We start from the raw sequence: 17,008 nt of genomic DNA, 5'->3' as shown, positions 1-17,008 counted from the left end.
GTAGCCCTCTGCGGGCCTGTCTGGTGTCGTGCGTTTGTGCCGGCGTAGCCCTCTGCGGGCCTGTCTGGTGCTGCATCAGGTTGGTGGCCTCAGAGGCGCCTCCTGGGTGTGGTCAGGTTCTTGCCCCATGGCTCTTTTCCTTGAGATTGCATCACAAGCTGTCTTTGGGCCCTGGGCGTGGTGGAGCCTGGATCCCAGCCCCTTGATGTGGCCAGTGTGATGCAGCCCCTTCTGCACATCCCACTTCACCTGACTCTGTGTGCAGGGAGTCACTGGGTCGTCCACCCACCGCCCAGCAAGTCCCACAGCCAAGGCAGGGATGGTGCCTGCTGCACAGCCAGACTCAGAAAGTGCGGTTGGACCCGGTTTGAACGTCTGTTGTTCCTGTCTTTTTTTTAGCCTCCTAGGACGTGAACTTGCCACCGTCCTCAAGCTTACGGACAGCCCTGGCTTTCCTCATCTTCTGTGGGGAAGGGGGGTTGTGAAGATGCCCAGGAAATTGTCCGGTGGTCTTGCAGGGGTCGTCTTGCTGGGCTTTTAGTCTTGGCTGCCTGGCTTGTACGGGCTGCCTCCCCATGTCCCCTGACTTACCTGGGTGACACCATGGGGTCATGGCGTCTCCTTGTTCCCGTGGTGTTGTCTACAGAAGGGTGCATTCGAGTGCCTTTACCCTCAGCGAAGACAGCAACCCCCATCGCCACACCGCAGCCCCACTGCCTGAGGTGCATGGCCTCCTTGGACCCTGGGTACTCAAGCGTGCTGCCGTGTGTGTGCTCATGCTCAGGCTGCCATGCCTGGGCTGCCAGCACACCACTCCCAGAGGCCGCCCCTCCAAGACCTCCTCTTGGGATGGCCTTTCCTTCGCAGAGCCCAGCCCCTGGGGACTGACATTTTGTTGGGACTAGGAAGAGAATGAAACATTTCATGACTTTTCTGGAGAAGCAGGATGAGGTTGACAATTCTGATAGGAGTCCCCCTTAATGTGTCTTGCTGTGTGGCTGTACCGTTAGGTGTGTGTTACTGCCGTATAGCTGTACCATTAGGCGTGTGCCCCTGCTGTGGCTATACCGTCACGTGTGTGCCCCTGCTGTGGCTGTGCCATCACGCGTGTGTTCTTGCTATGCGGCTATACTGTCACACGTGTGCCCCTCTGTATGGCTGTACCATCATGCATGTGTGTCCAGCTGTGTGGCTGCGCCATCATGTGTGTGCCCCCGCTATGTGACTCGCCGTCACGCCTGTGCCCCCGCTGTGTGGCTGTACTCTTATCTGTGCCGCCTTTCGTTTAACATTCTATTGTGAACGTTTTCCTCATTACAGTCGTGATTTTTCAAGACTGTGTGGATTCTGTAAGTCGTGGCTAATTCCTGGTGGATGGTGCTGTTTTGGCCCTGCAGGTGCCATGGTGATAGCGACATTCCTTCTCCGGGCCTGGCGTTCTCCGGGGTATTCCTGGAGTTGCTTAACTGTGGCCCTTCTGCCTTTTTACGACGTTATTTGATAGAACCCTTGAGGGTGGTTTTAGACACCCCTAGTTTTGTAGCCCTTTTAGCTGTTGTATTTATTATTGTTTTGTTGCTTTCTGCAGGCCGGTCTAATTGAAGCCAACGGAGAACTCAAGGTCTTCATAGACCAGAACCTTAGTCCCGGAAAAGGTAAGGGCACCTGTTCTGGACACACTTGTGTTGATGAATGCGTGAAGCTTCACGTGTTTATGAAGCTGTTGACGTTGAAGCCTCTTGCTAATGATGGCATCTCCTGCACGGGCACCTTTGTGCTCTGAGAATCCAGGAGGGTGGGAGTAGGGGCCTTCTAATATTTAGAACACAGCCTGCACACACACACCAGTAGCTTTGTGGATTTTGAATTCTAAGGTGTATATACTATTCACAAACATTTAGAAAAAGGTAGAATAACGTAAAGAAGAAATAAAGACAATTTGTTTTCCCGCCACCCAAAGATAATGACGTCTCAGCAGTGGTGTGGGCTCTTCCAGAAGCCGGACTCAGCTGTGCTGTTTGAGGAAAGATGGGTGTACCATGGTGCACACCTCCTGCGAAGCAAGCACTTGCCACGTTTAACGCTTCGCATGTGTATTTTACTAGCTCTTGAGGAAAAGCCATTTTTCTTGTCTTGAGGAATCCAGGGGAGGAAGTCAGCTGGAGAGGTTGAAGCCGCCTCTTCCGGGTCCCACGGTTGGCAGTTTCCATTTTACACCTTGGAGTGGGGCTGTGCTTTACATTCATGAAGGTGTGTGTGCTCACCTGGTTACTTCCCAGGTAAACTCCGTACCTGTGCTGGGTTAGGACACACCACTTAGAAGCTTTGATGTGCAGTGCTTGGCCCCTCGTGAGAGGTTGTGCTGTGTGGAGCTGGGAGTGCGTGCAGGGCGGCTCATTGTGGTTTGTTGCGATATTGCTGGGAGACAAGCTTGTGGAAGAACTTGCTTTGTCCTGAGACGTTTCTGCCTGCAGAACCTAGTGGGCCCACTGAGTGCTCTGGTCGCGACATGCATGCACTTGGTTGCGTCAGCCCAGGGAGGAGCCTAGAGGCCTGGATGCGTTTCCGTTTTAGATTCCTAGAAGGAACTTTCTGATTTTTCTAATTATTCCCATATATAAAATGAGCTTTTTTTACTCTTAACATTGAGACCCTTGTAAGTGACCTCTCAGTGCTTGCCGTGGCTCTGGGGCGTGGGAGTGTGGTGACCAGGCCACCAGCTCTCTGCTGAGGCTTGGCCCTGCTACCCGTCCCTTTCTGTCCATTGCTGGTGCGGGTGCCCATGGTGCATATGCCTCCAACCCCTACGTGCTGCGGAGCCAGGTCCAGGTGTCTCCTTGGGGCCCGTCCCTAGGTCCTACTCTGATCTCTTCCTTGAGAGAACTTGGCCTTGTGACCTGAGCCAGCCTGCAGCCTCCCCAGCCTCCTGCTGCCCGTGGGCCCTGCCAGAGGAAGGTGGTGGGACTGGCCCTGCTCTTCTGCTGACGCAGGTCCTTCCCTGCTGCTTTTCTAGGAATAGGGAGCAAATCTACGCAGCCCTTTTAGGATTATTTATGACCTTTTGTCTTGATCATTTGAGGATTCACAGATTGCTCGAGAGAAGTATAGTTTTAGTGTAACTAGTTGAACCCTTAAAAGTGCACAAGTTGCAGGCATGACATTTTCTGTTCAAGTGATAAAGCAGAAATAACAATGAAAAAGTTCACCATTTTCACCATTTTATGCTTGGAAATGATGAAGCCTGTTACTATGGTGTTGAATTTGAATTCCTCTTGTTAGGTTACATGCAGTCGGCTTTCTTACCACATGTGGGCTGTCTCCTTTTCCATTCTTACTCACAAATCTGTGCTTAAATCTGTAACAGGTTTAATGGAGCTGAAGAGTTGAATTGCAGGGATTAGGAGGGAACATACTCTGGCATTCGTGGCATAGCTGAAAATGTTCTGGTTTTGACCCGGCTCGCGGCAGGGCCATGCGTTTCCCGTCTGCTTGCCCCACGTGCCCCGGCCCCTGATCCCCCCGAGGTGAGCCTTGGGATGGTCAGTTCTTTCCCCGGATCGCCGGCAGCGGCTCTCGGGCCTCCCCTCCCCTCACCTGGTGTTGATTCCACCACACACGTGGAGCTTTTGTTGTTGTTGTTGTTTTTGAGATGGAGTCTCACTCTGTCGCCCAGGCTGGAGTGCAGCGGCGTGATCTCGGCTCACTGCAACCTCCGCCTCCCGGATTCAAGTGATTCTCCTGCCTCAACCTCCTGAGTAGCTGGGATTACAGGTGCCCACCACCATATCCAGCTAATTTTGTGTTTTTAGTAGAGATGGGGTTTCACCATGTTGGTCAGGCTGGTCTCCAACTCCTGACCTCATGATCCGCTCGCCTCAGCCTCCCAAAGTGCTAGGATTACAGGCGTGAGCGACTGCCCCTGGCCACACGTGGTTCTTTTAAATTCGCTTTTGCGTCAGTGACATGTTCATGTTTTAAAATTTTGAAGTATGAAAAGGTGCAGAGAGGTTTCCTTCTTTCCTCTTCTGCCCAGCACGTTAGCACCAGTGTTCACTTCCGGTGTTTGTTCCAGAGAATTCTGTTTAACAAATAGAACAGTTTGTTGGTGTTTGCATGTGTCTGTGTCAATATGTGTGCATGAGTGCGCGTGAGGAACGTGTGTGTCATTGAGTGTGCATGTGAGGAGTGTGTGCATGAGTGTCAGTGTGTATGCATGAATGAGTGTGTATGTGAGGAGTGCTTGTCGGTGCATTGTGCATGAGGAATGACTGCATGTCTGAGTGTGCATGAGTTGAGTATGTGTTGAGTGTGCATGTGTGTTGTGTGCATCAGTTGTGTGAGTACGTGAGTGTACCTGTGAGTTTGCGTGTGTGCATGCGTGTGAGTTGTGTGCATGTGTGTGCAAGTGAGTTGTATGTGTGAATTGTGAGGAGTGTGTGTGGAGTGCATGTGTTGTGAGTGTGCATGAGTTCACGTGAGTTGTGTCAGTTGTGTTCGTGCATTTGTGAGTCGAGGTGTGTTGTGTGCATGAGTTGTGTGCGTGTGAGATGTATGTGAGTTGTGTGTGTGAGTTGTGCGTGAGTTGCCTGTGAGTTGTGTGCATGTGCACGTGTGAGTTGGGTGTGAGTTGAGTGAGTTTTGTGTGTGGAGTGCTGTGTGTGTTGTGTTCTGTGCGTGTGCATGTGTGTATGTTGTGTGCGTGAATTGAATGTGTGTGTGCGAGTTGAGTATGAGTTGTGTGAGTGTGCGTGTATGTGCATGAGTTGAGTGTGAGTTCTGATTGTGCATGTGTGTGAGTTGTGTGTGTGTGTGAGCGTGCAGCCCTTGCTTCCCCAACAGACACCTGTCTTCACTAGTGGGCCCCCCTTGCCTCTAGTTTGGGAGGTGGGGCGGTCTAGGCAGGGTCCTCGGCGCCCTTAGATGGAGCCGTTGCGGGTGCTTTTTGAGTTGCCCTTGGTGGTGCAAGTGAGCAAGGCTCCGCCTTCCTCTGTCTGTGCCCTGCGAGCCCAGGGCATGGTCGGTAGCACTTCGAGGGCTGTGGAGCCCTTCCTTGAGTCAGATCTTAAGGCAGGACAGGAGCTGTCCCAGTGAGAGTGGATCAGGGGAAGGCAGAGGGGATGAGCCCAGCCGAGGCTCCTCATGGGTCCCTGGCCCTGGTCCTCCCAGCTCCACTCCACGCCACGCTGCCTGGGGCCACTGTGTCTCTTCCTGCTGCTGCTGTGGGGGGCCCGTGTCCAGGTCCCCACTGTGATTGTCAGTGTTCTCTAGAGCAACAGCCAGGGGGACAGGGAGCCCAGGTGGGGACTCACGACAGGACCCAGCCTAGCCATAGTGGGGCCATCAGGGCGGAGCCTGCAGGGTGGTTGGTGATGAATTCTTTTTCTGGAAAAATGTAGGTTTTGCTCTAAAAGCCTTCAACGGGTTAGACGAGGCCCACCTGCATCGAGCACAATCTCCTTTGCTTAATGGCTCCTTTTCTTTTTGTTGTTGTTGTTTTTTTGTTTTTTTGAGATGGAGTCTCGCTCTGTCGCCCAGGCTGGAGTGCAGTGGCCGGATCTCAGCTCACTGCAAGCTCCGCCTCCCAGGTTCACGCCATTCTCCTGCCTCAGCCTCCCGAGTAGCTGGGACTACAGGCGCCCGCCACCTCGCCCGGCTAGTTTTTTGTATTTTTAGTAGAGACAGGGTTTCACCATGTTAGCCAGGATGGTCTCGATCCTGACCTTGTGATCCGCCCGTCTCGGCCTCCCAAAGTGCTGGGATTACAGGCTTGAGCCACCGCGCCCGGCCAATGGCTCCTTTTCAAGGAGCTTAGCGGCAAGTTCTTGGCTGGCCTTTGGCTGAATAACAGGATAGAGCACCGTCAGGCTGACACGTAAAACTGAGCACCACACCCTTCGAGGCTCAGAAAACTGCTTTCCACCCAGAGAAATGCACCAAACTCGAGACATTTTGCATCCACAGGCTCCCCAAGGATGAGAGTCCCAACGTGGAGGTTTTGACAATACATTTTACGTGGGCTATTTTAGTCGTGGCTGTTTGGTTTGCCTCTAATTGTTTCCTGAGAGCAAAATGCTGCTGTGAACATTTGCACACACACTTTGTGTGTCTGACAGTTCCATGTCCTCACCACCATTTGGTGGTGTTGGGTTTTCAGGCTTTGTGTGTCACAGGTGGGCTCTTACTCATATCATGCCTGTGGCCCCGCAGTACTGGTAGGAGCTTTCCCTCTGGCTTTGCCTGGTCCACCCTGTCCCCGTCCCAGCGTGACCTGGCCCCAGGGCTGCCTGCATCCTCCTCCCTGATGTGTGCAATCCTGTCTGACCTGCGCCTCGTCCTCAGGGAGGCCAGCCGGGAGGCCACAGCTGGCCTGGAAGTGTGCTTGTCTGTCTGTACCTCAGGGCTGCCTGTGCCCCCCTGTACCGAGGAGTGATCCAGGCTCACCGAGAATCTGCCCACACTGTTCCTGAGAGCGCAGATACGTGTGTAGGCCAGGTGCAGGGGCTCACACCAGAAATCTCAGTGCTGCAGTGAGATTTGGGGGGCTGCAGTGGGAGGATTGCTTGAGGCCAGGAGTTCAAGACCAGCCTGGGCAACAACGTGAGGCCCCATCTCTACCAAATAAAAAAAAAAAGTAGCCAAGCATGGTGGCGCATGCCTATAGATAGTCGCAGCTACTTGGGAGGCTGAGGCAGGAGGATCACTTGAGCGTGGGAGGTCGAGGCTGCAGTGAGTTGTGATTGAGCCTCTGCACTCCAGCCTGGGCAACAGAGCCAGACCCCATCTCAAATGAGTAGGCTGGGCACAGTGGCTCACGCCTGTTATCCCAGCACTTTGGGAGGCCGAGGCAGGTGGATCACCTGAGGTCAGGAGTTCAAGACCAGCCTAGCCAACATGGTGAAACTGCTTCTCCACTACAAATATAAAAATTACTGGGGCGCTGTGGTGCACGCCTGTAATCCCAGCTACTCAGGAGGCTGAGGCAGGAGAATCCCTTGAACCCAGGAGGTGGAGGTTGCAGCCAACCAGGATCGCTCCACTGCCCTCTAGCCTGGGTGACAGAGTGAGACTCTGTCTCAAAAAAAAAAAAAAAGAGTAAATGTGTAAGTGTACATTTGAGTGTGTACTTTGGCAGCTGGTGCGTGGCGTGTCTGCGTCCTCCCCATGCTGTGTGGTGGCTCCTGTCTTTAGTCACTGGGGCCCTTCCAGCCGTGGCTTCGGCGACTGCGATGTGTTTTGCTACCTTTGGTTATTTGCTGCCTTTTTCTCATAGTGTGCTCATGATTTTTAACATAGTGGGTCCGTGGAGAGCGCCAGACACAGGTCATGGCTGTGCACGGTGCAGGCTCACCCTGTCTGCGGCGCCGGGCCCGGGTCCCTTGGTTGCTGCTCATATGGGAGTGCCCAGCACATGTGGGCATTGGATTATACATGTCCTCTTAGCCCAGAATGACTGCTTCTGAAAGAGCATCTGCCTTTGTTGTGTCTTTACTTTCCTCCTGCTTCAGTCTCATGTCTGTCAGCTTTAGGGTTCTAAGTGGAGGAGGAAATTCATCAGTGATGTGTGGTCAGAAGCTTAGTGTTGCTTACGTAATTCCTTACTCGTGGTGACTGTTGCTTGTGAACTGTGCCCCCCACCCCCCCACACGCACTGATCTTTGTACAACTGTTAGGAAGGGGGTTATAGGAAGGGAGGGTATAACTTTTGGTTGGCCTCTTCAAACTGCCAGCCTCCTACAAAACTGTCAGGAGAGGCCATCAGTTTTTTCTCTCTTCGTATTTCTCTATTTTTAACCTGAAGGACATTAAAAACCCAGCCTCTGTTTTTAGCCCAGTAGTGGCATTTCTGTGGCTGTAACCCTTGTTCCCAGGTGTGAGATGATGACTGTTGGATGCAGGGTAGCCTGCTGGAGCTCTGTGTGTTTGGACAGAGAGGTTCGTGGGAGTGACTTCAGCCATGCTGTGAACTTGGAGTCGTAACCGCGTGTTCTCAGGAGCAGCTCCTGCCGGGGGCCCAGCCACGTCAGGCACAGTAGGTGTGTGGTTTGTGCAGCTGAGGTCTCTGATAACTGCCGGAGGATGGGTTTTGTGTGGGAGCTGCCTCAGCCTTCGTTCTAGGAGCTCAGGTCTCCTGAGTCTGAATGGAGGCTGGGGAGAGCAATGTCTCCATGGGGCAGGTGCCTGGCTGTGGTCACTTAGGCAGGAGCTTCCTCCTCAGTGCTGACAACAGAGAAGAATGTTCTGTTGTGGCCAGTCAAGTGTGCACAAATGCTGCTTGCAAGCCAGCCACAGAGGCACTCCCTGCGGAGCCACTTCCCTGCGGAGCCGCTCCCCTGCAGAGGGGCTGTGCTTGACCAGATGAGCAGATAAAACATCTCCAGCTTGGTGGGCAAAACAGTAACTCGTAGACCTCTGGCTCTGACAATGTAAAGATGTTAAAATTGTTTTTCAGAAAATACAAAACTTTATGATTTCATAATTTATCTTAAGCCCTATAGATATTAATAGAGTAGGACAAGTAATGATAACAATGTGAGTACTGTATTTAGACTCCTTTTTCTGTTAATGGATTATAGCAACTCAGACCATATATATTCTTAACTAATTTTCTTCCCAAGAAAGGAATTCTCCATTTAAAATGCTGTATATAAAATGTTTTTAATTAGTTCATTTGAAAAAGGCTATGTGTACTTTTTACAGTTGAAACAATATTATTTCTGTAGAGTCAGCTTATGGGCCATGTCTTCATGTGACTCAGCTTGTCCCTGAAATGTTAGTCCTCCTCCCTCCCATGCATAGATTGTGTGGGTCAGTCTTACCAAGAAAATGTGTGGAACGCTCTACTTATATTGCCAGATTAAAACTAAATGATTGGCTGGGCACGGTGGCTCACACCTGTAGTCCCAGCACTTTGAGAGGCCAAGGCGGGTGGATGACTTGAACTCAGGAGTTCAAGACCAGTCTGTGCGATGCGGCGAAACCCTGTCTTTACAAAAAATAAGAAAATTAGCCGGGTGTGGTGGTGCGAGCCTGTAGTACCAGCTACTTGGGAGGTTGAGGTGGGAGGATCCCTTGAACCGGGAGGTGGAGGTTGCAGTGAACTGAGATTGTACCACCGCATTCCTGCCTGGGTGACAGAGTGAGACCCTGTCTCAAAAACAACAACAACTACTAATTGAAATAACATTCTACCCTGAGGTGGACAAAAAAGTGGCGGGGAGCGACAGCCTGGCTGCCACTGGTGCGTTTGGACTGGAATGACCGCTTGGGGAACTGGGCGGACTCTGGGACGGCGGCCGCTTGGACCCAGGCTTCGCTGGCGCCAGGTGTGCTGAGAAAAACACACAGCATGCGGTTCAGTAATAACAAACAGCATTTTCATATGACGTCTGTGTTCATATGACCACTTTATTACAATGGAATAGCGTAGCAGCGTTTGAGGAAATCAGCCTGATCTGTACGTGTGGGTAAGTCTGAACACAGTGTTGGCAGAATTGCAGAATGCGAGCCATATAATATTTGTCTGTGTTTCAGAGGCGCACAAAAAACAATCGTTATAGCCTTAGGTTCAGTTCGGCACATCCTGGAAAAGCATGAAAAATGAAGAGAGTGCGTCCCTGCAGGCCCTGGGCGCCGCACACAGGCAGCCTCGCGGGGAGGCTGAGGGTCCTGGGGACTCATTTTATTTCTGCTCCTTATATCTCTACGAAACTTGAAGCAAGTATGATGATAACAGTGTATTTGAAGTGTACTGGAATAAAATTGTCGTGTTATTGTTTGTATTTGGAAAGTTTCTCAGTGAATAGAAATAAGAAGCCGGGCCAGGCACATTGGCTCACACCTGTAATCCCAGCACTTTGGGAGGCCAAGACGGGTGGATCACCTTAAGTCACGCGTTCAAGACCAGCCTGGCCAACATGGTGAAACCCCGTCTCTATTAAAAATACAAAAATTAGCCGGACGTGGTGGCGGGTGCCTGTAGTCCCAGCTACTCAGGAGGCTGAGGCAGGAGAATCGCTGGAACCTGGGAGGCGTAGGTTGCAGTGAGCCAAGATGATATCACTGCACTCCAGCCTGGGCAGCAGAGCGGGACTCCATCTCAAAAAAAAAAAAAAAAAAAGAAAGAAAAGAAAAGAAAGAAACCCACCCACCCAGCTCTGGTCCCTGGAAGTCACTGCCCTTTCCAGCCTGTACTTCTGGGTGTGGGTCTGAGATGTATGATGTATTCAGCGGGGGGCCTTGCTGCTCACTGGCCGGTCACGCGTGCGAACTCAGCCCCTATCTCAAGGCCCTTCTGAAATGCTGCTCTGGGGCGGGGCAGGGGATACTCACCCTCAGCCTCAGGATTTCTTTCTTCTCCCTGTTACTGATGCACATACCCTGCCCTCTGTCCTGCAGAGACTCAGCTGGTGACCCAGGGGTGCTGCTGGTTGATGTGGTGTGCTGCTCAGAGGTCCTCTGTTGGTTTGTGTCTAGGCTGGGAGGGGCCCTCTGTGCTTGGCAAGCCCTCGGGCTCCAAAACCCTTTACCTGCAACTGGTGTGGGGGCTCAGACTCCAGGTGGACAACAGGAGCGAGTGGGGAAGCTCAGGGGCCCTGGAGGTCTGCCTGCATTCACTCATCCTGCGCTGGGTACCAGAGGAGGGACCCTCTTCCCTCTGTGTGTTTCTCCCCCTTCCTAGCTGTGAAAACCCTTAGCAACCCACCCCAGCCTCATGGTGCTGGCCTCTGGCCCAGAGGGAGAGACCTGGTTGGAAGGACAGATGGCGTAGACAGGCCAGCCAGCCGGCCTGTGGGCAGAGCAGATGGAGGGCAGGCCGGATGCCCTGAGGGTCTCAGCTACACTGCTGTCCCACAGCCCCACCACCCCCGAATCCCCGAGTCCTACCCACACTCGCTGCTGGGGCAGGAAAGGGGAGCCCCAGACTGGGACGCCCGAGTGCACAATACCTGTGGTGCTGGTGGGCGGCGCTGTGGCCGGGCGCTGTGGTTCTGTGGCCGGGCCATGCAGGACGGAAAGAGCCGCCTGGCTGCTGATGGGGAGTGACGGTGCCACTGGCTTTTGTGAACTCAGAGGTCTGTTGCTTTCTCCACATTTATTGAAATTAGAGACTCGTTTGTAAATTTTAAAAGATGTTATCTTTGTAATGAATCAGCTAAATATTCTTGAAAGCTTACTATTTACTCATCTGTACATGAATCTGAAAAGTGTTTAATTGTGTATTTTAAATCATTCCCTGCATAGTAGAATATTATATTTGCTTTTAAAAAGTCTTTCTCTGGTAAGTATTACACAGTGTATATGTGCATCAAATCATCACTTGTACATTTTGAATATGTACAGTCTTTACTTTTCAATTGAATATTCTAAAATAAAAATACCTTTCACATATATAAAACAATTAAAAAGTAAATATTTGCTTTTCTTAGGATACGCATCTTTATTTTTGGAAGAAAATTATCCCACAACAGATCATCTTATTTTAGTTCCAGAAAAGAATTTTAAATATGTGTTGATATTGGTTGGTAAAAATACTAATATTTAACCCAGTGGAATCGAAAGGCAAATGTCTTTTTAATCACTTCCTAATAATCTGTCTTGGCCAACTTAGATTATTAAGAGAAATTATTAAGTGTTCTTACGTAGCAGCAAAATTCATTCTTTAGTATATTTTAAAGAAACGCATAAAAAGCAGTAGATGTTTTTAGAACGCATGGGTTGTAAAGGGCCCCAAAATGAAACCAGATCGCAAAGACGACGTATTCGAAAGTCTCACCAGTGATTTGTGAGTCATTTTGGTGCTGACTGGTGGGAATGAAGGGAGATGCCTGTGGGGAAGTCCAGGGTCCTGCAGCTCCTCGGGCGGCTGTCGGGGGAGGCCCGAGGTCGGATGGGCAGCCGTCCGGGGAGGCCTGAGGTGTGGCAAGATTGGGGAGTTCTCCTTTCCTGATATTGTCATGACCCGCAAGTCTGTCTTTTCTTCACCTGAGGGTATCGCACATTTTCAAATGTGGGGCCATTGGCTCAGCTCCCCCAGCCATGCCGCGGGGCACTGTGAGCCCCTTGCTCCTCCGTGTGGCCGCCTAACGCCCCTCCCGGGCTGTGCTGGCCACCCAGGCCTCCCACCTTGTTTCCCAGGGTGCTCGCTACCACCTAGTTTACAGGTTCCTCTGTTCTCTCTGCCCGCTGATGCCAGTTTTTGAACTTTATCATTACTGCTTCATTTTACTATTTTTGTGTAAATGTTCCAGGACTTGTCCACCGCTATGTCCCTGGGACCTTTTGCATTCCGCTGTTGGAGGAGAGAGGCCTCACGTCTCCTGCAGAGGGGTCCCCACTTGCTTCACCAGTGTTCTGAGGGCTCCTGTGTGTTTAGAGGCGCAGCCTCCACGGAAGGCACGCTCCTTTCTAGGAACAAATGTGGCTCTCCTTCCTAAGGAAAAGTGGATTATCAGATTTCCATGCTAGGTTTGCAGCCTCATAGAGAAATGTTGGGATAAAAATTCTAGTTTTAAAATTCTGTTCTGTAATTGTCACAGAATCACAGACTTTTCCAGGCCGTGGTCCCACCAGCACGTTCTACAGACCTCGCCGAGGGGCCAGAGCAGTGGGTGATCAGCCTGGGTCACCTGGGTCGCATCAGCACGGCCCTGCAGCTCTCCCCTTACGGTTTTACGTTGGGAATTAAGCTTCATGGAGGTGTTTGCACTTGAGCCATGGATTTGAGACAGTACAAGTGGGGAAAGCTAAGCATCTCTAATTGGAAGCACCATCTTGCTGGAACGGTCACTTTTAGCCTTAACTTAGAAAAGGAGTCTCGCCCTTGACCTGGTGTCTTTGTGTTGCAGGCGTGGTGTCCCTCGTGGCTGTTCACCCCTCCACTGTCAACCCGCTTGGGAAGCAGCTCTTGCCAAAAACCTTTGGACAGTCCAATGTCAACATTGCCCAGCAAGTGGTAAGGCTCCCGCAGGAGCGGCCAGTCGGGATCTTGGTGCGGGGTCGGGGTTGGGTGAGCCGTGTGGTTGGGGGTGTTCCCAGGCATGACTGGATTTGGACTCTGGTTGCAGCATAGGGCCTTCCCCTCGTCAGGGAGCCCATGGCCAGTGCTAGATTCTCCACGGCCCTCTGCAGCTGCCTGCCTGTCGTTGTGGGAGACACGATGGCATGCACAGCACTCCTGTGTGCCCCAGCCCACGCCGTCCTTCCAGTAGCTGGAGGGTGGTGGGCGGGGCCCCAGCCCCAGCCAGAGGCACCTTCCTCTTAGTGTCAGAGCTCAAAGCTCTTCTTCTAACAAGGGCTTCTTACGTGATGTGGCCGAGCATTGGCCGTGGCCCTCCTGGCGACACCAGGCTGGGAAGCCAGGTAGGGGCAGGGCCCTCCGTGGCTGTGCCTTGGCCCCGGGGCAGTGACGGGGCAGATGCCGCTCCCTCAGCTGCGCACAGGAGAGGGGCGCATGGGCGTTGGGAAACGGCGCATCCCCCCTCCCCAGGCTGCTGCTGGCCAACTGATGCCGTGTCTCACAATGCTCTTTCCTGTCTCTGTCCGCCCTCCGCGTTCTTGCCGGTGGCAGGCTATTGGAGACAAGGAGCCCGCACGGAATCCTGACCTCATCAGAAGTGGGGCCCCAGGCACTGGGTGGGCAGGTTCGGCTGTGACTGGAGCTGGTGGTGAGGGACACAGCCACCCCAAGGCTAGGCCGGGCTTCCAGTCCTTCCTCAGGGACTTGTTTATGGTGCTTGAGAGCTGCTTCCTGGTCCTGAGATGATGCTCTGGCCCCGCCTGGGCAGCTGTCCCAGCCCTGTTCCTGCCAGCCGTGGGCTTTGGTGATGCAGCACCTCTCACACCCCAGCCTCCTGGTCCGCTCCACCCCCTCACCCTGCACTGCCTATGCTGTGGCCCTGTCCTCTTACAAGGATTGAACACCTGCGGGTGGGATGAGAACCTGTCCGTTCACCTATCCCCAGGTGTCTCTCAGGCATCCCCAGGTGTCCTCACGTGTCTCTCAGGCATCCCCAGGTGTCCTCACGTGTCTCTCAGGTGTCTCCAGGTGTCCTCACGTGTCTCTCAGGCGTCCCCAGGTGTCTCTCAGGCATCCCCAGGTGTCTCTCAGGCATCCCCAGGTGTCCTCATGTGTCTCTCAGGTGTCCCCAGGTATCTCTCAGGCATCCCCAGGTGTCCCCAGGTGTCCTCACGTGTCTCTCAGGTGTCTCCAGGTGTCCTCACGTGTCTCTCAGGTGTCCCCAGATGTCTCTCAGGCATCCCCAGGTGTCCTCACATGTCTCTCAGGTGTCCCCAGGCATCCTCAGGTGTCCCCAGCCCTGTAGAGAGCTCTCTGTACTGAGCTGTTTTCTGTTGTCTAGGGCATCTCCCTTTGGTCTAATCATGTTTTCTTTAGAGAACAATGACCACATACCAGGGATATTTTGGTCATTTTTGCACTTTAGTCTTTATTTTCTATGCAGTCCTGCTATTTCCATTTATTTAAATACCCTTGAAATTCTCTGGACTCTTTAACAGATCTTAGGATATGAGTTTTAAGAGAGAGCGGCTTGTGGGTCACACCCTTGAGAGATGTGAGCGGGATTGCCTTCCCCGTGAGCCCCTCCACGCGCCCCCCTCCCCATGCGTGCTCCCCCGCACCCCGTGCGTGCTCCCACACAGCTGTCCTGAGTGAGCGGTTCCAGGTCCCACGCAGCTTTCATGGCCCCTTTCCTGCCAGTGGGAGGTGACAGAAACCTCGCTCTGCAGAAGTTTTGTGGCCATTGAAAGTAGCGGTTTGTGGAAGCCCTTCCATGTTATACGGCTGATATAACTGATCACGGCTGATCACGGCTTTTCAGTAAATGCCATTTTGATAAACGCTAAAAATTCAGTTTTTGTTTTGCTTTATAATTAGATTATAGATATGACTATAAGTTGATTGGGAATTATAAGGTTGATTTTATAGGTGCTGTGTATCATAGCGGAGTTTATCTGGGTGAATAATTGTAGCAGCACTTCCGTCTTTACTGCCGGTCTGAATACACTGGAGGAAAATGAATGAGAAGATTATCTTACTGATGTGCTTTAAACTTTGTCACTGAAAGTCTAGTTCCTGATTTAAATTCACCTGTTCGGGTGGAGCTTGTCATTGCTGTTTTATGCTTTGCAAAATCTCAGTGATAGGAATTAAAGCTGACAAATGGCAAATGTCTCTTAAACCTTTTTATATACCAGAGGTTTACAAAAAACGGGACTGGCTCATTCTGATGCGAGGGGTGGAGCTCAGTCCAGGCATGTGAGTGAAAGCGGTGGGAGGTTCCTTAGGTCTCTGACCTTCACCAGCCAGCAGGCACAGGGCTTGTCAAGGTCAAGGTCTTTTGAGGTGCAAATGCTCGTGAAGCCTGCAGTGCTGCAAAGCATAGCTCACGCACAGGAAGGTGTGCGGGACGGATGCGCTCAGGCGGCAGGAGCAGCGGCCTGTGTGAGACCCCCGTGAGAAGCAGCCCCCCCCAGGCCTCTGTCCCAGAAGGCGGCATCTGTGGTCGCAGTGGCCTTTCCTTTGCAGCTGCACCGCTGGCCATGTCTCTCTGGACACTGCAGTTAAACTTGGTCTATCTCTAGGATTCTGTGTCTGAGTGGGGTCACGCTACACAGAGACGTTGTAATCTCAGTTTTTAGAGTGTGTGAAATTAAGGTGCAAAAAGTGTGCTCTTAGGGCAGAAGGAATTCCTTAAATCAGGAATCCCCAACCCCTGGGCCTGTTAGGAAGCCGGCTGCATAGCAGGAGGGGACTGCCTGAGCCCTGCCTCCTGTCGGATCAGCGGCATTAGGTTCTCGGTTCTCGGGAGCGCAAACCCCACTGTGAACAGCACATGCAGGATCCAGGCGGCACTCCTTATGAAAACCGAACGCCTGATGATCTGAGGTGGAGCAGTTTCTTCCCAAAACCACCCCCCACCCCCGTCTGTGGAAAAACTGCCTTTCACAAAACTGGTCCCTAGTACTGAAAAGGTAGGGGATCGCTGCTTTAAAACACCAGGGTTCACTGTGGAGCCAGTGAGGGGGGCTCCTGGGGGAGGAGGACTGGTCTCAGGCAAGGTGGACCTCTGGCAGGTCCTCTACTGTGGGATGCTTACACCGCGTGCTCCATTTTCTAGCAACTGCTGGCATGGAAGCTGCAAAAGCTTTAGAATCAAACGGCTGTGTTTGAAGCCATGTCATTTAGCTTCTCTGAAGCACAGCTTGGATTCCAGCCGTGAGCACTGTAGGAAGAGAAGACCCCTCGTGACCTGTGGGGCCCGGGTCACCTCCCCTGCTCCCCCACGAGAGGCGGGTGGGGGAGTCATGAGGGCAGAGCCCATCCTCCAGAGAAGCCACCGTTAAATCCAAGGAGTGAGTGTCCCTGGCACCTTGCAGCCCCTGCCTGCCTCCTGCTCCCAGAGGGCTCCTGGATCTCCTGGAAAGCCCTGGTTGGAGTCAGACCCACTGCCTCCCAACTTTGGGCAGCACCCTTCATTGTGCTGTGACCACTTCTCCCTTCCAGGGTCTCTGCCCACCGCTCCAGCTAGTGTGGCCTCTGCTTCCGAAACCTCCTCTCCTCTCCTGGGGGCCCAACTCTGAACTGTCCTTCCCGGCACTGACCCATCCACCCTCTGGCACCTCCTTGGTTGCTGTTTTCCCTGCGCTTTTGCCCACACACGCCCTCCAGGGCTTCAGTGTGTTGCTGTGGCTCCTGTGGTTGTTGAGTGTGGCTCCTGGTGTAGGGAAGTGAGGCTGGGAGCCTGCTCCATGTCTGTTGAATGGGATGCCAGAAGGCATCCTGTGGCACAGGCGGCCGGCCGGAGTTCACCCGGCTTCCTGTGCACCGGGAAGGAAACGCACCTGTGCCAGGTCCGGGAGCGAAGCGTCTGAGTCTCATTCCTGGGAGGGCTGGCTCCAGGCCGCCCCTATGAAGCTGACACAGCTCACAGGGCCGGTGAGCTGCAGGTGATGGGTGAAGAGCAGGGACAGTGCTGCGGAGACGCAGCGA

At 52.7% G+C, this 17,008-nt stretch overlaps 1 protein-coding gene across 1 annotated transcript in view; it reads left to right on the top strand.

Moving 5' to 3' along the window:
• Positions 1 to 17,008, top strand: part of TFDP1 (transcription factor Dp-1) — a 55,680-nt gene that overhangs the window by 26,228 nt on the left and 12,444 nt on the right. The window contains exons 3-4 of the mRNA XM_011979422.1: positions 1,589 to 1,655; positions 12,846 to 12,952. Of these exons, the coding sequence (XP_011834812.1) occupies positions 1,589 to 1,655; positions 12,846 to 12,952 (174 nt within the window). The remainder of the gene's footprint in view (positions 1 to 1,588; positions 1,656 to 12,845; positions 12,953 to 17,008) is intronic.

The sequence above is a fragment of the Mandrillus leucophaeus genome, unplaced genomic scaffold (genome assembly GCF_000951045.1).
Source record: "Mandrillus leucophaeus isolate KB7577 unplaced genomic scaffold, Mleu.le_1.0 Scaffold201, whole genome shotgun sequence".
Classification (NCBI taxonomy): domain Eukaryota; kingdom Metazoa; phylum Chordata; class Mammalia; order Primates; family Cercopithecidae; genus Mandrillus; species Mandrillus leucophaeus.
Note: the sequence above shows the minus strand (reverse complement) of the source record. Positions and strands in the feature narration are given on the sequence as shown.